Below are 26,976 nucleotides of genomic sequence, written 5' to 3'. Positions count from 1 at the left end.
TCTAAAAATTAAAATCTCCTTTCAATCTACAAATAAGGAAATATATTAAATCTTTTCTTAATCTTTTGTATAAACTAATAAAAGAGAATTTTTAATTTTTAAACTTTCTTTTAAATCATGAATATAATTAAAAGGAAAGTTTTTACCAAAATTAAAATCAACCTTTTAATCTACAAATAAGGAAAGAGATTTTAACTCTTCTCTTAATCTTTTGTAGAATCTTATAAAAGGAAGGATTTAAATTTTTAAACTCTCTTTTAAATTATATTATCCACATAAGAAAAATTTTAAAATTTAAAATTCCTTTTTATTTAATAGGGTCGGCCACATGAATTCACCTATGAACATACCCATGTCGTTCCCTAGCTTGGTCTCCAAGCTAGCTTGGCACGCCCCTCTACGATGGGTAAGAAGGTGGGTATAGGTGGGTATAGTACTCTATAATTAAGAGGCTACGATAGGGACCGAGAGGAGGAATTGGTTTTGGTCTCCCGATAAAATTAAGCATCCCGTGCTCGCCCCGAACACACAACTTAATTTTATCAATAATAATTCATTCCACTAGAGAACTATTATTGAACTACCGCACCAATCCCAAATTACATTTTGGGCTCCTTCTTATCATGAGTGTGTTAGTCTCCCTGTGTTTAAGATAACAAATGTCCACTAATTAAGTAAGTTACTGACAACTCGCTTAATTAATATCTAGCTCCAAGAGTAGTACCACTCAACTTCATCGTCATGTCGGACTAAGTTCACCTGCAGGGTTTAACATGACAATTCTTATGAGCTCCTCTTGGGGACATTTTCAACCTAGATTACTAGGACACAGTTTCCTTCTATAATCAACAACACACACTATAAGTGATATCATTTTTCAACTTATCGGGCTTATTGATTTATCGAACTAAATCTCACCCATTGATAAATTAAAGAAATAAATATCAAATATATGTGCTTGTTATTATATTAGGATTAAGAGCACACACTTCCATAATAACTGAGGTCTTTGTTCCTTCATAAAGTCAGTATAAAAGGAACGACCTCAAATGGTCCTGCTCAATACACTCTAAGTGTACTAGTGTAATTATATAGTTAAGATAAACTAATACCTAATTACATTACGACCTTCCAATGGTTTGTTCCTTTCCATCTTGGTCGTGAGCTACTGTTTATAATTTATAAGGTACTGATAACATGATCTTCTGTGTGTGACATCACACACCATGTTATCTACAATATAAATTAATTGAATAACTACATTTATCATAAATGTAGTCATTTGACCAATGTGATTCTTATTTCTAGATAAATGTTTATACCAAAAGCTAGGCTTTTAGTATACACTCTAACAAGGAGTTCATTGGTTGAGAGGGAGTCGACGAAGAAGAGCTGAGCTACGGCGATGAATTGCTGTGGAGAGGTGATGAGAGAAGGAGGTCGCGACATTCGTACGCGAGAGAGGGAGGTGCGACAAGCTGATCGCGGAGAGAGGGAACACGAGGAGAAAAATCACAGTGCTTTTGCTAGGGTTGGCGTAGAGGATGGAAGGAGAAGAGAGAATGACATGATTTTTTTTAAGGCTTTGATGCTAACTTATTCTTACGATGATATATATATATATATATATATATATATATATATATATATATATATTTGTTGTTCGACCTCGTGCTCAACTCCCATGCCCGATTAGATGTGCAAGGGTGCCCGGATGTCTGTGGGAGTCACATGATGGGAGTCATGCATCATATGAGACCTATATATATAGGGACAGATTCAAGAATTAGAGTTGCAAAGGGCTTAAACTTAATGAGGTGGACTGAGCTTTGAGTATGAAAAAAGTGGGTTTTAGTGGACTAAATAAAAATTTTACATAGGTAATAATAATAAAATTTTTGGGTTGGGCTAGAGCCCAGGGCAGCTCTAAGTAAGATCCATCTTTATATATATATATTATTAGAAAGTAAATTGGATAACTTTAATAATTATATGACGGAGGGGGTCCTGTGACAGAGGGTATCTTTTTAGTCGGGCTTTCTAGAGTTATTTCTTTATTTAATGGAGTTAGAACTTTGATAAACTCTTCGATGCGACTTTCGCGGGGTTGTGTCAGACTTTAGTTAAAATTCCTACACGCGTATAAGCATGCAGTTAGGTATATGAACTATGCATAGGTACATTAAGTAGCATCATGACGAAATCGAAATCATAGAATCTATCATCCTTCACTCACGCTCATTCTCTCCCTCTCCTCTCTTAATCTCTCAATCTCTCTCTCTTCTTCCCTTCTCTCTCTTTTCAAGCATTAGTGACTGAACCACTCTTCCGATTGTCTAGATAATTCACAGTGCAAAGTGAACTTCCTACAAGATATCAACCTATTTGATCTTCTTGTGCATGTTATTAACTTAACTAGAATTCAGTCTGGTGTCAGGTCCCATCAAATTTTTTAGTTCTACACACTTAATAAATATATTAAAACACATAATATCTAATTTTAACTAATTGACATATATCAAAATCCAAGTTTGATTATTAGTGTTAATTGTACCAACATATTTTGTTTAGAAAAAATTTACTAAGGATTTTATTTAATTTTTTTAAAGCTTCTTTGAAATATGTGGCTTGAGTATTTTTAGTAAATATGACTTTCAATTTTTACTAGTTGATTTTCTAAGACCATAAAGTGGTAGTATATTTGTTGTTCATATACTAACTTGACCATAAGATGTAACCTCTCTCTATATATATTTGTTCGACCTCGTGTTTAGATATGTGGGGGGTGCTCGGATGTCTATGGGAGTTGCGTAATGAGAGTTGCGCATCATATGAGGCTTATATATAGGACGGATCTAAGAATTAGAATTGCAAGGAGCTTAAACTTATTGAGGTGGACTGAGCTTTGAGTATTAAAAAAGTGGGTTTTAGTGGCTAAATAAAAATTTTAAATAAGTAATAATAATAATTTTTTTTATCCAATAAAAATTAACATCGTGTTATATATATATATATATATATATATATATATATATATATATATATATATATATATATATAAAATTTTGTTATTATATACCTCGCATTTAGTGTTTTTAAAAAAAAATTACTTTCTTACATCTAAATTTTAGTGTGTAAGGTAATATTTTATTATATATATTCATAAAAACACTAATAAATCTTTTTATTAAATAATAAATAACCTTTACAATTAAATTTACTGACCAATTAAATAAATTTAAAAAATATAAAAACTTTTAAATGAACTAAATCAATTATTTTAGTGCATATACTCAATTTGATGTCACTTGATCACCTTATCAAATAACTTTAACATGAAGATTTAACTTATTTACAAATCCTACTTCCAAAATGAATAAAACTTGGTTCGAATTAAAATACATGAGTTTTCTGTCCACTCTTAATTAATTCCTTAAAGTTTCAAGTTAAATTTTAATTTGGTTTTATTTTTTAAGCAAATTAATTGTTTTTTAAAATTCATCAAAATTATTAATTAATCTCAAAATTAATAAGAAATGAAACTCGATACGGCACTGGGTCCCCTCGGCCTCATAGTGGGTCCCACAATTCTACCGGCCCTTTACAGATCGCCACTCCATCACGGCGACACTTGTCATGCGTGTGTCAGACTCTTCATTTTGGTATTTCGTGGAACACTTCCATCTGTTAACTAAAACTGCTCAGCCAATGCAATACTTCCACGTGCCCCACGTGCGCTCCTTCGCGTCTCTAGTTCTGGCGGTTATGAGACGCCTGCGACGCAGCGTAACCTTCTTCCCCTGAGTATTTATTACTCTTATTTTATAGTTGCCAGCTGACGGCAGGCGAGGGAGGGGAAGGGGAAGGAGGCGAGGCCACTTGGCGCGGATCGAAACCCTAGTACGGGAGAATCGTTTTGCAGTGGAGGAGACGACGGCAGGATGGCGGAGGAGGACGGGCGGAGTGAGAGCAGCAACTACACGTCGGAGGACGAGGGTAGCGAAGACTACCGACGGGGCGGGTACCACGCTGTCCGGATCGGCGATTCCTTCAAGCAGGGGGCATATGTTGTCCAGGCTAAGCTCGGCTGGGGCCACTTCTCCACCGTCTGGCTCGCTTGGGATACCGTCCACTCCGTGAGTTGCCCTAAAATCTCATTCGCTCTTGATTCTTGATGTCCAATGAAATCCCAACTGTCTTTCTCTTAGAATTACTGAAATGTTGCGGTAACTACTGTCAAATCCATAAATCGCCCTTAACTGTCGATAGTGCACCAACTGAATGCAATAGAACTTACTAGAAGTAGAGAAAATCTTGGAAACATGCCAAGAGCTGGGTTTTTTTTTTCGTTTGAAGTAGAGAAAATGTTGCTGAATTTGGGTTTGCGCCGTCAATTTCAGCGGTATGTAGCACTGAAGGTTCAGAAGAGTGCGCAGCACTACACGGAGGCTGCCATGGATGAAATTAAGATATTGAAGCAGATTGCTGACGGTGATCCTGATGGCACTCGGTGTGTGGTGAAGTTGCTTGATCATTTCAAGCATTTGGGGCCAAATGGACACCATGTCTGTATGGTCTTTGAATTTCTTGGGGATAACCTTCTAACACTAATAAAGTACACAGATTATAGAGGGATGCCACTCTCCAAGGTGAAGGAGATTTGCCGCTATGTCCTTATAGGGCTCGATTATCTCCACCGGGATCTTTCTATCATCCACACTGATCTCAAGCCAGAGAATATTCTCCTCTTGTCTAGCCTTGACCCAGCCAAGGATCCTTATCGATCAGGCACTCCACTCATCCTTTCCACCGTCATATCTGAATATCCATCACCAATATCTCCTGCTCGGTCCAAGGGTGATGATCTTATGAGAAGCCAGAAGAAAAAAGTCAGGAGGAAGGTGAAATGTGCAGCTGCTGCTACAGCTGGGAGCTCAACTGCAATAGCACGGGACACTGCTGCCTCAGAGGATAAAGGAGACTCAAAAGCAGTGAATGATGTTGGTGGTGGGGAGGCACAAGATGGCACATCACAAGGTCATAGGAGAGGGAGTAAAGCAACAAGAAAGAGATTGGCAATGGAGGCAGATCTCAGGTGCAAGTTAGTTGACTTTGGAAATGCATGTTGGACATATAAACAGTTCACTAATGACATCCAGACACGGCAGTATCGGTGTCCCGAGGTGATTCTTGGATCTAAATACTCTTCATCTGCTGATCTATGGTCATTTGCATGTATTTGCTTTGAGCTTGCCACAGGGGATGTTTTATTTGATCCACATAGTGGTGATAATTTCGACCGAGATGAGGTGAGTTTCATGGAACTTTCTATTTGTGTTTATATGATTCATTGGCTGGGTTCTTTTTTGTTTAGATGATTCATTGGATGGTTCTTTGATTGATACCTTAAATCAAGTAAAAAATGATTTTGCTGCTAGAATTGCTTGTTCAAGTTGGTTACCTATGCCATACTTGTTGTTCCAACTTTTGGTAATGTGTATTGTTCAATTCTACCTGTCCTGCTAAACAGAACTCTCCAAATTCTTTGGTTGATTATTATTCATCATGTTTCCTACTTTTCATTGAATTAAATTTCTTGGATTGTGCTTAATGTGCAACACATCTGGTGTTATGTTTCTTAGAAGCTATTTTATCTTTGATGTGCTTCTCATAAATCTCTTCTGTAATCAAACTAAAGTTGCAATAACAATCTTGTGAACTCATGGCCCCAGTAGGAGCTGGTGGTGCAGCCATCCCCACTAAAATTTTAATTTCTATAGAAGTAATATCCTCAAACAAATTTATATATTGTCCAGTTGTCTTTTGCTTCATGCTCCAAGATGTCTTAATTCACTGGTAAAAAATCATCTCATAAGTAGTCCCATGTGCGTTTGAAATTAAGTGCTTTTTTTTTAAACTAACAACAAAGGGGGCTGAAAAGAGAGAAGCATTTGATTGATTTCAAATGGCTAAACTTGGGGACTAGAAATTTTTTATTCTTTTTTCAGGTCATAAAACATTTCAGGACTCAACTTGTCTTTGTTGAAAATCTTTCTCTAATAGATCAAGAACCTCACTTGTCAAGGTTCTTCCCCAATAAATCAACTATTTTCTCTCCATTCCATATCTTACCTAACTTCAAACCTCAATCATTTTGAAACAAATTCCAAGTTTTTTCTGCCTTGGTGGAGAAACATCTCTTATTTTTTTTTTTGGCTTTGTATTATTCCAAATTGATTTATTATTTATTTTAGCCATGTGATTGCAATATTTTTCTTTCAACAACAAGAGATATACCTATCTTAAGGCTTCCTTTCCTTTATATGATGTACAAGAAGATTATTTTTGTACACGTTGCAGCACCTATAATTCTGTGCTATATGCATCCCATTTAAGAGGATCTAATTATTAGTATCCATAGAGGATTTTTACTCAAATGAGTCATGTGTGCATTGGTGTTTGATGACCTATAATATAAAAGAATATTCAAAACCTATTCTTGCAAATTACAAACTTAAAATGAAAATTTTGAATGTTCTGAAGGTGCGTTGGATGTACCAAATCTGACCAGAAGAATAAAATGACCTTGAACAGTGTGCAATTTGTGCCACCTTAAGCTCTATCTAGAAAAATTCAATAGTGGCCATGATACTGCAATTGGATTGTTAGAATGCAAAAAAAAATATATCAATACCACTTCCACATACCTCATGTTTCTTAAGCACAATCTTCTTTAAATATTAAGCACCTTTATTTTCTTCTTATTATAGTGTTGCTAGATTTAGCTATTAGTTAAGTTTTAAGATAGACATTTATATTTTGCATTATGAAAAAGTCAATGGTATTAATCTGACTAACAAATTTGGCAACACACTGCAGAGAAATATTACGAGGAACTGATAGAGACAAGGATTGCATGATTTCTAACTGAAGCAGTAATCTATAGGACACATGCTTTTATGCATAGTATTTACCCTTTAAAATTGATGGTTATTTCAGAAAGGGACACATCTTGAACATTCAAGCTCTTAGCTTCCAACTTTGTTTTTTGCTCCGGCCTCTTACTGGAAAATACATCATTCAAAAACGCAAGTTGTTCGAAATAGATAAATCAATGTTTAGGTGTTTCAACCAGATTGCTTATAGTAGTGTGTGCTAACTTCTGTTGCTTCGGTTTGCATTTCTAGAGCCATCCAAGTACATTAGTCTGTAGAAAAAAGAGTTGTGTTTAATTTTTGTGTTGTAACCTTTTGTTACTCGTTTTTGTAGGACCACTTGGCATTGATGATGGAACTACTTGGGATGATACCTCGCAAAGTATGTGTACATTTTCAAAGGCAGTTCCAGAGTAACTCGTCATCGAATATTATCTCACAGATATCCTTTGCCTTTTCAGATTGCCTTGGGTGGACGATATTCACGGGACTTCTTTAACAGATATGGTGACTTGAGGCACATCCGTCAATTGAGATGTTGGCCCCTTAACAAAGTTCTCATGGAGAAGTATGAATTCAGCGAACGAGATGCCAACGACATGGCTGATTTTCTGGTTCCGATATTAGACTTTGCCCCTGAGAAACGTCCCACAGCAGCCCAATTGTTACTTCATCCATGGCTAGATACAGGGCCACAGATTCATGAGCCAAGTTTGCCTCAATCAAATAAAATCCAGCCTTCAGCAGAAGGCCCGGCAGAGAAGCAGGGGAAGGAGAAAGATGAAAGGGAAGCAATGGCGATAGGACTCGGTAATATCACCATTGATGGATCTACAAAGTTGGTAAAAGATCCTCAACCTCACAGCAAGTTATCCAAGGTAAATATCCCTGCTTCTACGCAGTGATGTCTCCGACTTAAAGCAGAGGTTCTTGCATAGCATGTGTTTCCGGATACCCAGTATCAAGGTTTGAGGTGTTTTGATTTTGGGATGTTTGCGAGGGATAGCATGATTGGAAAAGATACGCCGTGGGATAGCATTAAGAGTCCTTTCTCCAATCGTATCAAACATTTGTCCTTGTAAGGAACAAAACATGGTTTTTTTTTTTTTTTTTTTTTTGTTTGTTGAGAAATGGAATTGTTGGACTGTGGATATTCTTGGAGGCTTCAACTGTGGATATTGGATGGGTTCATTATTCAATTGTGTTGATACATAGAGGGCACTAGTTATATTTAAAGGAACAATAAGTGATTGAAAATAGTGTTGTAAACTACTAAAGTTAAGTTTTGTGATTTTTGTTTTGTGATTTTTAAGTTTGTTTGATGAGATAATTAAGCTAAGTATAAATAATATTTTATTACGTTTTCATTTACATTAAAATTTTAACTGAGATAAATATTGTAAAGGTAGAATTTTTTTTTTAGTAAGTATAACTTTTTAAAAATTAATTTGATAAAATCTTTAGAATTAAGCTACTTAATTTTTTCCCCAAATTGTGAGGTCGTCAGACTAGGTAGGCCATTGTACGGTACGCATGCTTATTCCCTCTCGCCCATCAAATCTCTCTCAGCCCTCCGAACAAAAATAGAAGGCACGTGTTTTCCCCGTGGCCTCTCTCTTCTGTCTCTCTGCGCTCTTCCTCGTTCATATAATTCATCCTCCGCCTCCGGTCTCTCCTTCCTAGCCGCCGCCGCCTGCGAGGCATCCCATCCGCCGGCGGCGGCGACGCATCAGAGGGTGGCCTTCGAATGGCAGCATTGATTCCTGGTTGAGGTTCCGCAGTTAGGTTTCTCGGAACCCATGGATTCCGGTGATCAGCTTAAAGGTCCAGCCTTTGGGGCAGGAGGAGGAGGAGGAGAGGGATTCTTCGTCGCGAGTTTCTCTCCTGGGAGTTCCATTTCAACCTCCTGGAATCGCTCAATGAAGCGGAAGCGGAACGCGAGCGCAGCCGACGCCCACATCCTCGTCTGCCCCGATTGGGACAACTTCGAACCCGGCACCAGTGTTGCCAGGGCGGAGACCAGGAACGAGGAGGAGTCCCTTCGCGAGGCCCTCCTCAGCCATCAACAAACGATCCAGAAGCTACAAGAGGAGCTGGAGGAGGAGCGGAGCGCTGCGGCCTCCTCTGCGCAAGAGGCCATGTCGATGATAGTCCGGCTCCAGCACGAGAAGGCGGAGATCGTCATGGAGAGCCGCCAGTTCAAGCGCGTCACCGAGGAGAATTTGAAGCATAACCAGGAGGAGATCTCGAGCCTTGAGGACCTTCTCTTCAAGCGTGAACAAGCTATGCAAGCCCTCTCCTGCGAGGTCCAGGCCTACCGCCACCGCCTCCTCAGCTACGGTTTTAGCCTCGATGGGGATGCGCCTCCTTCTGAGCCGCAAACACCTGATACGGCGACCTCCTCTTTTGCCATCCCCCAAATCGAGTTCCCGCCGGAGTCTCAGTATCCTTCAATAAAGTGCATCAGAGACGCTGGTGCCGAACTCGATCAGTACCCTTCTTGTGAGACTCCACGCGAGCACCTTCAGAAGCTGGAGCAGTGGATTTACCAGCTCGAACGGACGCCAAGTAGCATATTTGGTAATGTCATGGATAAGGGAGTCATCGTGGGTCATTCTCCACGAGCTCGGCCTTTTCATCTCAGAAATCTTTCCTGCGGAAGCTATGGATCTGTCCTGGAATTCAACAAGGGGGATGAATTTCCGACATCGTTCGATGCAGTATCAGATTATGAGGAGATGAATGACAGAGTGTATACAGTGGATGCGGTGCATGGCGCCAGTGATGACTATGTCAGCACACCAAGGGAACTACAGACTAGGAGATCTCGAATGGGTAATGTAATTGAGAAAGCGGAAATAACTAAGCTTAATATGCGTCTGCAGGAGCTTGAAGCTGATAGAGAGTCTATGAGACAGACATTAATTTCCATGAGTGCTGATAAAGCACAGATGATGATACTGAGAGAAATTGCTCAGCAGATGTGCAAGGAAGGAACCATTGATAGCAGGATCATAAAGAAACCATCTTTTTCCCAGAAGTTTTCTTGCATGCCAATTATCAAGGTAAAAATTTATTCACTAATGTTTTCTATGAGTGCCTTTTACTTGTGTAGATCAAATTACAATAGGCATTCGCCTATGTGAACATGAAATGGAAAAATAGGATGTTAGTATTTGCAGAGATTATATCATGCATAGGCTAGGTCAATTATTATTATTTTTTTAAAAAAATACTTTGGTTTTCATTCATAGTTGTTGGTTTCCAGAAGATGCACTTTGTTTGCTTCATGAAACAGAAAAAGGAGAAGCATCATCTAGTCATGAAAACAAAAGGCATTGGGCTAATTATCCAAAGCTCACCTTGCCTAACTTGATTATTTTTAAACCTTAACAAGGTGAATCCCAACCTTTAGCTTCTGTAACTAATCCCTCTTCCGTAAAAGAAGGTATCAAGTTGATGTTACAACCGTGACCCATGTAATCATGCCACATTAGCCATTTAATTATTTTTGTATTAAAATTTGTAACAGTTTTCATTTCAGAAAATCTTAAACTGGATTGATATCCGCAAGATGAAAATAGAGTTTTTAAGATGAAATCGTATTGCCGCCATATAATTATGCAAACCATACTTGATTTAGACAGTGAATTTATCGAAGCAAAATAGAGTGACTAGTTGATCTTTGGTTTTGTCATGCATTAGAGATTGAGAGCAAATTTTGCATCAGGATGGATATATTTCCACAGTTATCAAATGTAAAAATTTTAAGAGGCAGATTACTTTTTATTATATGTCATAAGTTAACTACAAAGTTCCATGGTTTATGTTAGCTTGGTATGTTTCTGTTGATTCTGTGGGCAGGATGTTTGGATTGTCAATCTTTCAAGTAAACCATCTAATTACAAGAAAATCTTCTTTGCTTCTGTTGCTTTTTTATTTCTTAAAAACATTGTATATTGTAGATATGAGATTCCATTATATTTTAGTATTCTATGCATGTTGAATCTCTTACTATTAGTCTATATTCTCATAACTCTTCAGATTTTAATGGGATAATGTTGAAAGTAGTGCAGGAAAGAAAAACATGGTAATGTTGTGTGTAACTCAGCTTGGGGGAGTAGTGCAATAGCTAATTATAATCTCAAAATTATCTGCCATGGAAACTACCAATGTTTAAGGTTTAACTTCAATCACTAAATAAATATTTAGTCTATTTCTTGATGATAACTGTTTTAGTTGATTATGATTATATATAATAGTTCAAAGAAAACATATTTTAATTTCAGGTGCATTTATTAATTCAAATCAAGTTTGTGTCAGCAATCAGTGATCTAAGTGTCATTTTGGTGGTCATTTAAAAAGGATAGTGCATTGGGACACAAAGTATCATGATAATGAGCTAACTTGTGGGATTTTACTAGGAGCCTGAGTTGTATCCTAATTTAATAGGATCTCATCATTGGCAACTGAGTTTGTTGAAATGATCGGCATAACCTTAACATCCAATGTGATCTTGAAGTTATGTTACAAACCAATAGCAATAGCATGGAGTCAATCAATGTATACCTTCTTTTTGTGTTATCTATCACAGCTCGAAGAGACTTACAATCATATTAAACTCAAAAGATGTCACTTTTTACATATCCCGAGTCTCCCAGGTCTCATAGCAAGAGAAGAAGCAACAAAATATGCTCATGAGATTGGGAGGGATAAGAGTGTCATAGGAGGGGAATCATAATTGTGCATTAATGCACTTTCAACGGGCTTTAGCAAGCTCAAGATATCAGCAGTTGGAGTGGTAAGATGTTTTAGTTGGCCTTGGCCTATCAACCAAATCCGAACTGTTGCAGCCTATCTTACATAGTTCCTTCCATTCAACCTCTCTTAGGTAGTTATCATCAAGCTGGAAAAGCATAAAGGGCCACTTGTAAAAGGCAAATTGAAGATGTTTGAGTAATCCAATATTTTGAATAGAGGGGAGTTTATTGGTCACCAATTAAAAATTGTTTCCCCAAAAGAGAGATACTTGTCATTCAAAACAAGATGTTGCTTGTTGCTCAAAAATAGGACAGTAATGGTGATAACAACTTTGTGGATAAATAGGAAGGTAGAACATCATAGGTGTTGAGATAAACATTGAGGTAGTACATCACTGGTGGTTGGCAACTCGAAAGGGATCAATTGATCCCTACGCGAGACTATGGTGCCTTGATGATGCTAAGTCGCCTTCCTTTGGAAGAGCTACCTTCTTGGATCAACATCATTGTTGACGTTGATCGTCCTTCATGAGCCTGTGAAAGGATAGCACATCGTGTGTGGAGGCAGTCATTGTCTCCAAGGAGAATGTTCAACGGACGGGTGTAGGGGATCCTGACCGCTGCGAATGATAATAATACATCAACAGTGTGCATTTGTTGAGTCAAAAAGCATAGCAAGAGAGGAAGCTCACGACAGGTCTTAATATTTCCGCAAAGAGGGAGGGGTGGAAATCACTGTGACTTGATACAATGTTAGAAATAGGGGGAAATCATTAGGACTTGCTACTTTTGATAGTCTCCTCTACCTATGTCTATTATTATCAATGCAAGATTCTATTTTTACACCTTGTAACACTTGGATCCTTAGCACTTTGATGACCCAAATCTGATTGATTGTCCACATAACAAATGCTAGTCTCAAATTCAAATTTCTCTCATTCTCTTGATTTTAAATCTCTCTGAAGTCTAAAGAACTCATCATACCATGAACCAAATTTTTACTTCATTTTTATTATGTTTCCCCAGGATGTCATTTCATTTGTTGTATTATGGAAGAATCCATCCCAAATCAAGTAAGTTTTTACATTTCATTTTTTCTTCATTGTTTTACAGCTAATTAATATAGATGATGATACAGTAGAAAATAAAATCCAATGCAGCAGACTTGATTGTTATTACTGTAGTTATAGAACTTATGCCTAACTAAGGTGACTTCTCTTTAATCCTTGTAGGTATTCTGTTGGTATAGCAGTGGGAGCTGTTGGCTTTCTGCTATTCTTAAACAAGCCCTGTCGCACAACGCAAAGGAGGCTTCTCAAAACACAGTTGTAAGCATCAATTATATGAGATGGGTGAGGGAGTGTAATCTTTTATTATACTAAACTGTGCAAGCAAATTCCACTGACAGAGGGCATTAACTTTTTTTTATGTTGATTTCCATTTATTATATTGGTTTCAGGGGCGGATCTAGAGAGAAATTTTAACGAGGGCTAACAGAATATCTTTTGTAACATAAAAAAATATATTTAATAACAAAAAGTTCAATTTGACATCACAAAAAGATAAAATACAATAAATTACAATTAGACTATTACTTATTGAAGTATTGGTTAATACTTTGTGACATATTAGGTGGTCATTGGATAAGAAAGAGGAGTTAACTGCATCCTGCGGCTTTTCATCTTTTGAAAATGCTACAATATTTGTTCATTTTCAATTGTTGAAAAGATGTTTTTCTCGATGTATACGACTAGATTGTCATTCATCCACTCGTCTCCCATTCTGTTACGTAAATCAGTCTTTATCGTCTTCATCGCAGAAAATACTCTTTCAACAGAAGCGGTCGCAACTGGTAAAATTAATGTCATCTCAATTAGACGATAAATCAATGGATAAGCTTGGTTTTTTTGAGTTTCAATAATTTTCTGAGCAAAACTTTCCAAATCTTCAATTTCAAAAAAATTTGGATCCTATCGTATATTATGAATGAAATTCTGAAGTTGTTGTTCAATAACTATACAATCATTTGTTGAGAAGTCCTCAGGATATAAATCACAAAGTCGAACGAGTTTCTGAACATTGAATTCAGAAAAAAAATTCCTTGGATGAAGACATGCTATACAACTAAGCAATTCTGTGCCAACTTCTGAAAAACGAGTATCCATCTCTTGTATAACTGAATCAACAACCTAAGATTGTAATTCACAAAAAAAATAATTAATAAGTAAAAAAACTATGATCGATGAATATAATAATAATAATTTTTTTTAGAAATAATACCTGATAGAAAATCTCCACACGATAATAATGCAAATTGGTGATGACTAGCCTTCTACGTCTACTACGACCACCAATCATACAATTGTCTTTTATCTCCGGCACTGGGATCTCATTCAACTCACAAAATGTGTTGACTTTATCTATAATTGTATGTCATCCGTCTTCCCTAAATATTTAAAATTGATCTTTCACACTCTCAATCAAACTTATGGCTTGGACAATATTTTGATCATTTTGTTGTAACACAAGTGACAACTCATTTGTCATTCCCAATATCATCTTCATCAAGTGCAACATGAAAACAAACTCATAATTCTCCATTTTCTGAATCAAACTTTTGGCAACCCCTCTACTATCAAAAGAACTAGAATCATCATAAATATTCTCCAACACTTGAATCACTGAAGGCCACATAGATAATAGACGACCCAATGTCAAGTAGTGTGATCCCCAACGAATGTCTCCTGGCCTTACTAAATTAGTTTCTTGATTTTTGCCACTGCCTGTACTAATGTCTCCACCCTCCAACATTGCAACAATCCTATCATGTTCAATTTGCCTAAGTTGATCTCTCCTTTTACATGATGCTCCCGTTGTGTTAACAATCATAGTGACATAGTTAAAAAAATCACTCGCATTGAAATTACTCTTAGCAACAGCAATAATAACTAACTGTAATTGGTGAGAAAAACAATGAATATAACTTGCATATGGATTTTCTTGCAAAATGAGAGATTTCAACCCATTGAATTCACCTCGCATATTTGAAGTTCCATCATATCCTTGACCTCTCAGTCTAGATAATGATAATCCATGTTTCACAAATAAAGCATCGATAGCATCCTTTAAAGAACGATAGCTAGTGTCAGATACATGTACAATTGCAAGGAATCGTTCAATCACCTGTCCTCTTTTGTTCACATATATCAAAACAACTCCCATTTGCTCCTTCACTAAAATGTCTCGAGATTCATCAACCATTAAGGAGAAAACATTGTTTCCAATATCTTCGATTATGGAAAGTGTGATCTCAGAGGCACAAGCACGCGTAAGGTCTTTTTGAATTGCTGGAGAAATCATTTGATTGTTTCCGGGAGCATTTTGATTAACAACCTTTGAAACTTCCTTATTTCGTTGACTGTACCATTGAAGCAATTCAAGAAAGTTTCCTCTATTTAAAGAATTACTTGACTCATCATGTCCACGGAAAGATAGTCCTTGCTTCAAAAGAAATCGCGTAACATCCAACATTGCTATTAAACGAGTGCGATAAGAAATCTCTATATCTCGCCCATGTGCTCGTAATATATTTGAAATACTATGTCTTTGATCTTGAAAAGATTCAACCTGTACTCTAGCATGATTGTGACAACTATCTACGACACCATTATGCAAATTAAATCTTTCTAAAGCATTTTTCCAATTAATAAATCTTGTTTTTACAAAGGCATCCTCTTTATATCGACCTCCTTTATTTGATGGTTTAAAAAGATAACACCATAAGCAAAACGCCGCATCTTTTGATATGCTATATTCTAACCATGTATATATTTTATACAACTATCTTGGAAACTCCTTTCTTGATTACCAAAAGATCTTTTTGGATACATATGCCCAATTGGTTGGCAGGGCCCCCCTAGTCAAGTACTCTCTTCGGACTTGATCTCGAATAGAAATATCAAACTCTTCAATTGATTTTCGTAATCCAGGATCACTAACAATACCATTTAAATCTAATTCCACATGAGATTGAATTTCCACAACTTCATTAATATTAGGATCATTGGAAGAACCCTCACGAAAACGTTTAGGTTTAAAAAACCTCTCCATAATCTACATAAATAAATAATTAAAAATAAAGTCATGTATATGGGGTAACTAAATTAATATTCACAAATCACAATTAATTTAAATCCTAAACTCCTTAATTTAAATTGAAATAAAAAAGTAAAAAAAATAAGTATGGTAAAAAAAAAAAACCTTGAATTATGTGAATGCGTGAGCCCAACTATGTTGTAAATCAAGAGTAAGACGGATCCTTTACTTGTACTTGCTGGAAGAGCCAAATAACAACCTTCTGATCCCGGACAAAATGCACAGAGTCCTGCAATGAAATTAACAAGTTTTAATCTTAATCTAAATAATTGTTAGGATCAAATCACAATATTTCTCACTTTCAACAGACAATAGGGTATTATTTTTTAGATTTCAGGAAGTAAAAAAAAACATTAATCAAATCAACAGCGGCTTGCAGCTGTTGGCCTGATGCAGTGGATGGGCAACGTCGTGGCGGACAGGCGGTTCGGGGCCGCGGGCGGCAAACTAGTCGTCGGCGTCGCGGCGGACCGACAGACGGCGGAATCAACATTCAACACTACACAAGAAAACAAAATAAAAGTAGAGAAAAAACCATAGAGGGAGGCGGCGGACCTTGAACCTAGTGGGCGGTAGGGCAGCTGCTTGCTGCTGCAGTCAGCGGGCGTCGCCAGGCGGAGCAGCGGGCGGCGGACCGACGGGTGTCGGACTGGTGGGTGGTGGACCTGCAGACATAGGACGACAGAACGCTAACGGCAGACCACGGACGGTGGAACGAAGTGTCAAGTCGCCGACTGCTGAGGCGGAGTCGAGATTCGCGATCGCGAAGAGGGAGAAAGTGCAATTGACGAACTGACGACAAAAAAAAACATAACCTATTGGGCATTTGGGCTTGGGCTGCAAAGGCCTATAAATTGTATTAAAAAAAAAAAAAGAAAAACAAGATGAAAACGTCGCTGCTTCATTTTTTGTCCAGTGGTTGCCGGCTTCTCACGCCGCCGCCGGACACAGAACTTCTCATGACTCCTCTTTAGCTCTTTCTTCGGCAAATCTTGGCGAGGGCTTCAGCCTCCTCCAGCCCTCGCCTAAATCCGCCCCTGATTAGTTTTAAACCACCATTTTTAAGACGCATCATAAAAATAGTGCGTTTGACGTAATGATCAGGGATCGATTCCCAGGAATTGATGACTTGAGATTTTTTTCACCATGCGTTTGACGTCTGTGTACCTACATGTACTTCCCTTCATATTCATGGGGTCGACATTAGGAGGATCATTAATATAACGGATCTATATTTTTTAAATCACCATTTTAAAATTTTTTTATTATACTTGCAAACTTACAAAACAACATAGTAATTATTTTAATTTTTTCTTCTCGTTGAACTTAAATAAAATTTTAAGAATATTGGAAATTTTAAGAATGTTGCAAACTTACAAAACAACATAGTAATTATTTTAATTTTCTTGGGTATTGGAAATTTTAAGAATAAAAATATTATTATTTTGATTTTGTTTCCCCTAAAAATTACCCAGTTGATGTTGAATATCGTTCGATACCCAAAGAAAACAAACCGGTCCAGCGTCGGCAATGTCTTGTCTATCGAGATCGGTGTTGAACTCGCTCGTAACCGACCACCGCGGCAACGGCGGCAGTGGCACCGCCGAGCCCGAAACAAGGTACGATCCTAGATCCATCCAATCGGCGGAGGGAACGAGAAGGACGAGGACGATCCCAGCCGGGGCGTCAAGGAGGACCTCTCTGAGCTATCTCAAACCCTAGCCCGTCAACTATGGGGCGTCGCCTCCTTTCTCACGTGAGGTCCCCCCTAATCCAGCCGCTCGCAGTGAGGTGGGACAACGGGCGGAGGAACTTGATTCCGAGTCGATAGTGGGAATCCGAAACAATTTTGCTGAGATTGGAGGGAAACTCAGGTCCGGTATCTCCAGGCTTTCCGGCAATATGGGCGTTTCAGAGATATCCAAAATCACCTCCAACTTCCTTCCGTTTCGGGACGAGGAAGTGGAGGAGGAGGACGACGATGATAGGCACTTTGGCGCTGGAGTTATTGGTATTACGGATGAAGTGATGTCCTTCGTCCATAATATCTCGATGCATGCGGAGACATGGTGGGATTTCACCCTCTTGTAAGATGACGAAGATTCTGATGGTAAGGTTTCTTCCATATTGATTAGATGTAGATAAATTTATATTTTTATTTCGTAATTCACGAAGGTATAGCATATCTCACGGGAAATGAATTTGGCAACTTCTAAAGCAATCTTTACTTTCCTAGACTTCCCCTATTTCATGCTTCGATACTCTTCCCTTGTCTTTGTAACGTTTTACATCTGAGTCGTATGCGAACGAGATATCCAGCAACAAGGCTGGTGGAGTGATTCTGGCAATGTTCAATTCAGTAGAAAGGAAAACTAGCAGATTTTTTTTTCTATCCAGTTGAGAGGGATTAGGATTGTTAAGATGTGTTTGAATCATAGGTATGTGTGATGGATGCATTTCTTGCCGGGGCAAACTACGTCAAGGCTTCCAATTTTCTTGGCTTTTGTAGGGATCAGGAATTTCCAATTTTCATTAACATGGCGTCTTTGTTCTTTGTTACGTCTATTGCTGTCTAAGTGTCTCAAGTGATTTGGAATGCCTTGAGTTGTTGGGATGATCAGGAGATGCTGCAGCATGCCTTATCTGGCTTTGGGGTTCCGTTGTGTTTCGTTTTGCCTTGGTTTTTTGGTGTGAAAGGTATTTAACCAAAAGGGCCTTGGCTTTCTGTCTGCTCAAATATGCTTCCAGGATCTTCTTATTCATTCTGCAGTTTGTTCCCTTTTTTTGGCAATATCATATATCCCTCGAAGAAGAACATTATAATTTATGCTAGTGGAAAATTTTCCCCACCAAAGTCCACCATTGATGCAGAAATTCATGCTGTAATGAACAGCTTGAATAATTTCAAGATATACTATCTTGATAAAGAAGAAATATTAATCCGTACTGATTGTCAGGCAATAATTAGCTTCTTCAACAAATCTGCTCAAAATAAACCCTCAAGGGTTCGGTGGATAGCATTTACAGATTTCATTACAGGGCTTGGAATAACTGTGCGCTTTCAGCATATAGAAGGTAAAGACAATGCCTTAGCTGATGCATTATCTCGACTTGTTTGTTCCATTACAGGTATATGGCATCCTCAAGACAAAGACTTGACTATTCTAGCCCAAGTGGAGGAAATCTTGAAGCAACTAACACAGAAACCCAGTATTAAAGCATCCCAACAGTTAAGGGACCTTATCGGCTGTTGGATCAGTATGAATCACTTACCCAGGGAAGAAGCCCAAATCCTGAATTCCTTGGACCTGGAGAAAAGGAGCTCAGAATTCACCTTGAAGATATTGAATGGACCGCAGCATCCCACGTCCTCAACCACATATGGGAACTCAAGCTTATCCTCAATGCCAAAGAAAAAGACTTTTACTACAGAGGGCAGTACAACAAGGGCCTTTACTTTAAAGATGCCCTTCCAGAAGTAACAAAGACAAAAGAAGCATTATTGGACCTCTTTATTCGGGCACAAAGCATCGTGCAACGAGTAGAGGACACACCGCCTTAAGGAAAGGAGCGTGATGGACCCAGAAAATCCAAAGAAGATCTATCTTTATCAGAAAACGTGGATTGAGCCTCGGGGAGCCGTCCACCTGTCTATAAAGATAAGATGCTTCCTCATTAAGTATTCTAGACTTAGCTGTAAAGGTCTAGGCTTAGCTGTAAAAAGCAACTAGTGTGTGAAATAATTGGAGAAAAACAAAAGAGATAAGAACCCGTGAATGATGATGGGGCCCAATGAGCACCCAGTTCACGCTTCAGACTCTCTTAAAGTTTTTCTATATAAACGTAACTCAAGCTCATTGCTGGACACACATCGCACTTCGATACAAGTCCAACTCTGAGATCTAAGTTTGTAAGTCTTTGTAACCTTAGTCTTGTAATTTTCTCAAGTTCTCTTTATTACACTATCTAAGTTTGCAAAACTTAAACTTTTTGTACTTTACTGAACGCTTCGCTTCGATTGATGGTATCAGAGCTAGTTTTTCATGGCTGAGTAGTCCTTAAAAGGTTTTGGTGTTCAAGTAGAAGAGATAGGGTGTAACAAATAAGTCTAATTCCTAGCTTGACATTAATAGATATCTTTCTTTAAAATCTGTGCTTAACGAATTACAACTGTTGATCAGTTATAGTTAAGTATGGAGGCATGTCTAGCGAATTGTAACTGTTGATAAGTTATAGCAAAAACATGAACTGATATAGTATCTTATCTACTTGTTTCTGGTAAAAATTTCTATAGTAATAAGGCGACCGAGGAACGACGAGTGGATTGCAAAATAACAGGTCCTAACTTGGCTATAAAGGCAGGAGGCCTAGAGTAAGTCCAAGGGCACACCTGTGTGAGCAAGAAAACTTTTAGAACCTTCTAAGCTGTAAGCTATAGAAATATTTAATCAGAAATCCGTAGTAAATGTCAAAACATTGGGAAGAACAAATACAAAAATGGTACACCAAATCTCACACTTCGAACCTTGAATACCTTGACCTTGCCTCAAAACAAGAACAGCCAACCAAAAGAGAATTAGCTCACAATCTGTCCGTAATTTACGATAGAATTTGTTTATCCTGCCGAGTACATCTACAAAATTTTAAACAACTCCAGGAACAAATAGAATCGTTGAAACTTGAAAATCAAAGGCTAAGAAAAGCAGTAGAAAGCTTGACACAAGAAGTAGTTCAAAGTAAACCTTTCACTGAAAAACAATTAAAAGAAATAGTCTTGAAAACGATAGAAAGACCCAAACAGACTGAAGAACAAGCCTTAAAATTATCCGAGGAATTAAGTAAAAAGATAAGCAGGGTTGAAAGACTACTGCAGAAAGTAGAAACTTGGGTTTCTACATGAGCTTTATAAACACTCAAGCAACAACCTCTTATAAAGAAGCTTTGCAAGCAACAGAAGGAATAGAATCACCTGCTTTGGGATTTTGCAAACCATCTAATTATAAGGGAGGCATAAGCAATAATATTGCTCTTATTAAACAAGCAAATACCCAAATTCAGTTACTTGTAACAATTTTGGAAAAACTTGAAGGTCTGGAAGAACGTGTTAAAAGACTTGAGACAAAAATAGTCCCTCAACAACCACAACCCTTACCAGAAAATATAATTCAGAGCCTTACGGAAAGAATTAAAACCCTTTCCATCCAAGAAAAAACAAAAGAAGAAAAAGGCAAATTAAGGGTTTTTACTGATCCATTTGTGATATTAAAGGAAGAAAGGGCTAAACTCAAGAAATGACTACCCGGGCTCCAAATCCTCCTGTTACAACTCCACAAGAGTAGCTGAGGAAGCACCCTTATTTGAGGACCAGGTCAGAGAATATCGTCAAAATCAGAGGAGACGATATAATGTTCAAAGAAGGATTCAAAGAATATCCAGAAGGCTCACTGGAGGAACCCTTCATAATTCTCTGGAACAGCAGCTTGACCCCAGGCACAGTTAAGGTTATCTATGCAGGAAAGAGCAGCAATAGTCCCTGCTGAAGTTCTTTATCACTCCAGAAGAGATGATACACACCACCGAGTTTATATGCACAGATCTGAAGAAGCTATGCTGGTTACTAGCAATCAAGTTGATAGAGCCTTTATTCAACCGGAAAGCTTTATTCAACTACAAAGGAGCGGTATGCGATTTCTACATATGGGAGTAATCCAAGTCCGAATACAAATTCTCCATCGACAAGAAGAAGGGACTCTCGCACTAATTATCTTCCGAGATAATAGGTGGCAGGGAGATCAATCCATATTTGCAACTATGGAAGTTGATTTAACCCATGGAAGCCAGATGGTATATGTGATTCCTGACACTATGCTGACTATTTCTGACTTTTATCAGAATATTCAAGTATCCATCCTTACAAGGGGCTATGAAAACTGGCAAAATGGTGAAGCGAACCTACTAATCACCAGAGGATTAGTAGGAAGATTATCAAATACCCCAAATGTCGGCTTCGCCTACAATATACAAAATGTTGTAGATTATTTAACAAGTCATGGTGTTCGAGCCCTTCCTGGACGAAGATACAATACCAGAGATATACAAGGACACAATTGGGTAATACGACAATCAACCATAAGAGTACCAATGCAGCCCACGGAGGTAAACACAAGAAACCTTCTAGATGGAAGTATTTCTTTACAATTTGATGCATACCAACCTGCTACAACATCTTCACCAGTCCGATATAATTCTAAAGATGAAGAAATTCTATCTGATGAAGAAGAGATTACTAATCATACTATTGCAGTATTGACAGAAGAAACAATAAAAACAGATGAACTATTAGTTCAAAGAATCACCCCTACAGCATTATTACCACAACGAAAGAGTTCGGGAGCTGCGGGCTATGATATTGCTGTCGACCAAGAATACAATCTTAAAGCACAAAAACAAATGAGTCTTACAACTGGGATATGTATCCAAGTTCCCAAAGGAACTTATGCACGAATTGCCTCAAGATCTTCATATGCACTTCAAGGTGTCATAATTATGGGAGGAGTTATTGATACTGATTATCGAGGTGGAGTCAAAATCCTAGCTTACAACTCCTCTAATGATGATATTTATCTTAAAAAGCAAACATACATTGCACAATTAATTCTGGAAAGAATTTCAAATCCACTAGTAAGAGAGGTGACTTTATTACAAAACACACAAAGAGGAGATCAGGGCTTTGGATCTACCACCATACAGGTATGTTCCAAAAATAGAGCCAACCCTTTATGCTCTGGATGTTATTACTGTTGCAGTGATGAAGATTGTGCTCAAGAATATGATTTCTATATACAACCAGACAAAGGTAAAACCCTTGTATCACAAGAAGAGCAAATAGAAAGACAGGCACAAAGACGACATGCCATGCAATACAAATCATTTGAAGAAGAAGCTTATCAAAATCTTATTTGTGGCCCAAAGTCATTACCATTAACACAAGCTGCAAGGCAATTACGAAACTCCCGGGAGTACCGACAACAACTACAAATATTACACTCCCCTCCTCTTAATACTGAATCTTCACAGTCATCTAGTTCTACAAAATTTTTAGCTGTTTTCAATACTTCTGACACTGATGACAATGACTACCTTGAATATCTTCAATACCTAGCTTTACAGGATGCACCATCCCCCGCTGAAAATAAATTTACCAACCCGTTCGCGAAAGGTGATGGGGATGATATCAATACTGCTTCAGATGATGATATTATCATTGCTGCTGCTTCAACTTCACATACAAAGGATGATTGGATTTCAGACTATCCTCAATTACAGCAGCTCCAAGAAACCATTTATTCTCAAGAAGCAGCCTCAAATTATCAGCCTCCTGCTGATACCACTATGAACCCAGTAGGGTATCCTCCCAACAGGCAGATGAAGGAAGAACCAGTAAGCCTTGCGCCCCCAAGAGAGCCACGAGGAACATTCAAGAGAAAAGAAACCTCTGAATGGTGGAACTTACCCACTGCACATCAACAAACAGGGGCGATACTCACGTTACCAACACAACTCAACAGAATTGAAGATGTATTTCTGAGATGGGAAGCTATCACAAAAAATGTTGTGGCCTTACAAAATTTCGCCGATACTCAAGACAAGGCAGATTTCATTGAAAATTTACTTGGAGAAGCAGAAAGGTTAACTTGGATACAGTGGAGGATGACTTATCCAAATGAGTATCAAGAGCTGATAAATGCAAGTGAAGGCAGGAATGGAACTTATTCCTTTCATGAATGAATATATGAATCTTGCTGCCAAAACAGGAAGGCTATTCACAGGGCCAGAATTGTCAGAAAATTTTTGGCTTAAGTTACCTGGAGACCTCGGACGAAGAATAAAAGCGGCATTTGATGAAAAATATCAAGGCAATACCATGGGGGTACACCGAAGGGTAATATTTACATACAAATACTTAGAAGAAGAATGCAAAAAGGCGGCATTCAGCAGATCTCTCAAAGATCTAACTTTCTGCAATCAAATTCCAATTCCTGGCTATTACCAAAGTCCAAAGAAAAAGTATGGGGTAAGGAACTCTACAACCTATAAGGGTAAACCTCATCAATCTGATGCTCGTATTGAGAAAAAGAAGCATCTTATAAGAAATAAAAAATGTAAGTGCTTTTTATGTGGAGAGGAAGGACATTTTGCTAGGGATTGCCCAAAGGAGTACAAAAACATCAAGAGGGTAGCCATATTTGAAGGATTAGAGCTCCCTGATGATTATGAAATTCTCTCAGTCAAAGAAGGAGAAGAACAATCTGATGCTATTTACAGTGTTTCTGAAAATGAAGACCACTAGGTTAATTCTATCCTCAGTTCAGAATTTCTATGTGTATTTATCGAACATACCAATACTTATATGATAGGAAAATCTGGAGGATGGCAACCTATGGTTAGGATTCCCAAAGTACAACATGATTGCAACCATATATGGGAAATTAACGGTGAAATAGACCCTCACTATCAAAAATGTACATGCTGCAAAAGGGAGACCATGAAGAAACATCGGATGCATTGTAGCTCTTGCCATATCACTTCCTGTGGAATGTGTACTCGAAATTACTTCGACATGGTAATACCAATAGAAAGGTCAGTCCCTATACCATTTGTTCCGCAAAACCTGATACAGGAACAACAAAATTATATTTCATGGGCAAAGACGGAAATAGAAAGATTACAACAAGAAGTGGCAAGAATTCAATCCCTTGCAGAACACCAGCAGAATATTCTTCGGCAGGAATTTAATGAAGAGAAAGAGGAAATTCTTAGAAGAGCAAGTGCAGATAAGCTTGAAGTGGATACTGAAAATGAAGAACTGAAGCTTAGAAATGATGCTCTTGAACTTGAGAATGCTGATCTTAAGAAGATACTTCAAGAAAACAGGATGATAGAGAATTATGAAGCCGAGGAAGAAGTTAACGTTCTTATTGATTCCGGAAGAGAAAAAGTATTTTCAGTAGAAGAAGCCCAGCAGCCAAAAAGAAAGAGTAATGGGTTATTCAACCTGATAGTAGAGCTGGACATTCCTGGAGTTGAAAAATTCAAGGTCAATGCTATTCTGGACACAGGAGCAACTACTTGTTTCATTGATCAGATATCCATACCACCTTTAGCTATTGAAGATAATACTTTTGTTGTGAATTTCAGTGGAATCAACTCCAAGACAACAGCCAATAAAAAGCTCAAGTATGGTACCATGAGAATAGGAGAACATAACTTCAAGATACCCTATATATATGCATTCCCTCTTACACTCGGAGGTAATATAGCTATGATCCTTGGTTGCAATTTTATTAGAGCTATGTATGGAGGTGTCAGGATTGAAGGGGACGAGGTGACTTTCTACAAAAACGTTACCACCATAAAAACCCAACAAACAGTCCCTGTGGTAGCTACAATTGAAGAACTCGAGTTAGAAGAAGAAGAATACTACCAAATCCAAGAACAGGTTTGCACCTGGACGCCCAGTCAAAATTTAACTGATTTCATCAAAGAATTAACAGATACTGGTTATATTGGTGAAAACCCAATGAAATATTGGGCTTCTAACAAGATTCTTTGTAGCTTAGATTTTAAAAACCCTGATCTTGTGATAGAAGACAGACCTCTTAAACATATCACACCAAAGATGCAGGATTCTTTCAGACACCATATTGAGGCATTACTAAAGCTGAAGGTTATCCAGCCAAGTAGCAGTAAACACAGAACAACTGCAATTATTGTGTATTCTGGAACAACAATTGATCCAAAGACTGGTCAGGAAAAGAAAGGAAAAGAAAGAACGGTGTTCAATTACAAAAGGTTAAATGATAATACACACAAGGATCAGTACAGCCTACCTGACATCAATACAATCATTTAAAGAGTCGGAAGAAGCAAAATTTATTCAAAATTTGATTTGAAAAGTGGATTTCATCAGGTTGCAATGAGTCCTGAATCTATTCCATGGACAACCTTTTGGGTCCCAGATGGGCTTTATGAATGACTTGTTATGCCATTCGGTCTTAAGAATGCTCCAGCTGTATTTCAGAGAAAAATGGACTTCTGTTTTAAAGGTACAGAGCAATTTATAGCAGTATATATTGATGACATTCTTGTTTTCTCAGAAACAGAAGCAGAGCATCAGAACCATCTTCAAATACTTTTCCAGACTTGCAAGAAAAATGGGCTCATCCTAAGCCCAACAAAAATGAAAATAGGAAGCCCCACTATTGAGTTCCTTGGTGCAACTATTGGTCATTCCAAAATCAAACTCCAGCCTCACATTATATCTAAAGTAGCTGATTTTAAGGATGAAGAGCTACAAACAACTAAGGGGCTCAGATCATGGCTTGGTCTCTTAAATTATGCTAGAACTTACATTCCTAATCTTGGAAAGATGATAGGCCCTTTACACTCCAAAACCTCACCAACAGGAGAAAAGAAAATGAACTCCCAAGATTGAAGCGAACAGTAAAGTACAAAAAGTTTAAGTTTTGCAAACTTAGTGTAATAAAGAGAACTTGAGAAAATTACAAGACTAAGGTTACAAAGACTTACAAACTTAGATCTCAGAGTTGGACTTGTATCGAAGTGCGATGTGTGTCCAGCAATGAGCTTGAGTTACGTTTATATAGAAAAACTTTAAGAGAGTCTGAAGCGTGAACTGGGTGCTCATTGGGCCCCATCATCATTCTCGGGTTCTTATCTCTTTTGTTTTTCTCCAATTATTTCACACACTAGTTGCTTTTTACAGCTAAGCCTAGACCTTTACAGCTAAGTCTAGAATACTTAATGAGGAAGCATCTTATCTTTATAGACAGGTGGACGGCTCCCCGAGGCTCAATCCACGTTTTCTGATAAAGATAGATCTTCTTTGGATTTTCTGGGTCCATCACGCTCCTTTCCTTAAGGCGGTGTGTCCTTTACTCGTTGCACGATGCTTTGTGCCCGAATAAAGAGGTCCAATAATGCTTCTTTTGTCTTTGTTACTTCTGGAAGGGCATCTTTAAAGTAAAGGCCCTTGTTGTACTGCCCTCTGTAGTAAAAGTCTTTTTCTTTGGCATTGAGGATAAGCTTGAGTTCCCATATGTGGT

General features: G+C 37.9%; 4 protein-coding genes across 5 annotated transcripts; 3 read left to right on the top strand and 1 right to left on the bottom strand.

Annotated features, from left to right (window-relative positions):
- The first annotated feature begins 3,843 nt into the window (after window positions 1-3,843).
- Window positions 3,844-8,174, top strand: LOC121979348 (serine/threonine-protein kinase SRPK-like). Of its 2 annotated transcripts, none has more exons than XM_042531328.1 (4): window positions 3,844-4,136; window positions 4,401-5,183; window positions 7,270-7,317; window positions 7,397-8,174. In XM_042531328.1, the coding sequence occupies exons 1-4, from the start codon at window positions 3,942-3,944 to the stop codon at window positions 7,838-7,840; spliced, it is 1,470 nt and encodes a 489-aa protein (XP_042387262.1). In that variant the 5' UTR covers window positions 3,844-3,941; the 3' UTR covers window positions 7,841-8,174. The 2 variants fall into 2 exon arrangements, with proteins under 2 accessions (XP_042387262.1, XP_042387261.1); XM_042531327.1 differs by having other exon boundaries at window positions 4,401-5,309; window positions 7,397-8,172.
- Window positions 8,175-8,532: 358 nt separating this feature from the next.
- On the top strand, window positions 8,533-13,142 carry LOC121979349 (myosin-binding protein 7-like). The gene is made up of 3 exons (XM_042531330.1): window positions 8,533-10,000; window positions 12,722-12,768; window positions 12,928-13,142. Exons 1-3 carry the CDS (start codon window positions 8,735-8,737, stop codon window positions 13,025-13,027), a joined length of 1,413 nt encoding a protein of 470 aa, XP_042387264.1. The 5' UTR covers window positions 8,533-8,734; the 3' UTR covers window positions 13,028-13,142.
- Window positions 13,143-13,389: 247 nt separating this feature from the next.
- Window positions 13,390-15,226, bottom strand: LOC121982867 (zinc finger MYM-type protein 1-like). Its single transcript, XM_042535895.1, has 4 exons — window positions 14,182-15,226; window positions 13,976-14,076; window positions 13,818-13,884; window positions 13,390-13,544 (listed from the first exon to the last, which is right to left on the bottom strand). Exons 1-4 carry the CDS (start codon window positions 15,224-15,226, stop codon window positions 13,390-13,392), a joined length of 1,368 nt encoding a protein of 455 aa, XP_042391829.1.
- A 2,130-nt stretch (window positions 15,227-17,356) lies between these two features.
- On the top strand, window positions 17,357-24,872 carry LOC121979346. Its single transcript, XM_042531326.1, has 2 exons — window positions 17,357-17,960; window positions 18,980-24,872. The coding sequence occupies exon 2, from the start codon at window positions 21,359-21,361 to the stop codon at window positions 23,636-23,638; it is 2,280 nt and encodes a 759-aa protein (XP_042387260.1). The 5' UTR covers window positions 17,357-17,960; window positions 18,980-21,358; the 3' UTR covers window positions 23,639-24,872.
- Window positions 24,873-26,976: the final 2,104 nt, after the last annotated feature.

Source organism: Zingiber officinale, chromosome 5A (assembly GCF_018446385.1).
Source record: "Zingiber officinale cultivar Zhangliang chromosome 5A, Zo_v1.1, whole genome shotgun sequence".
Taxonomy (NCBI): domain Eukaryota; kingdom Viridiplantae; phylum Streptophyta; class Magnoliopsida; order Zingiberales; family Zingiberaceae; genus Zingiber; species Zingiber officinale.
The sequence above is the reverse complement of the archived record's forward strand: the minus strand, read 5'-3'. Positions and strand labels throughout refer to the sequence as shown.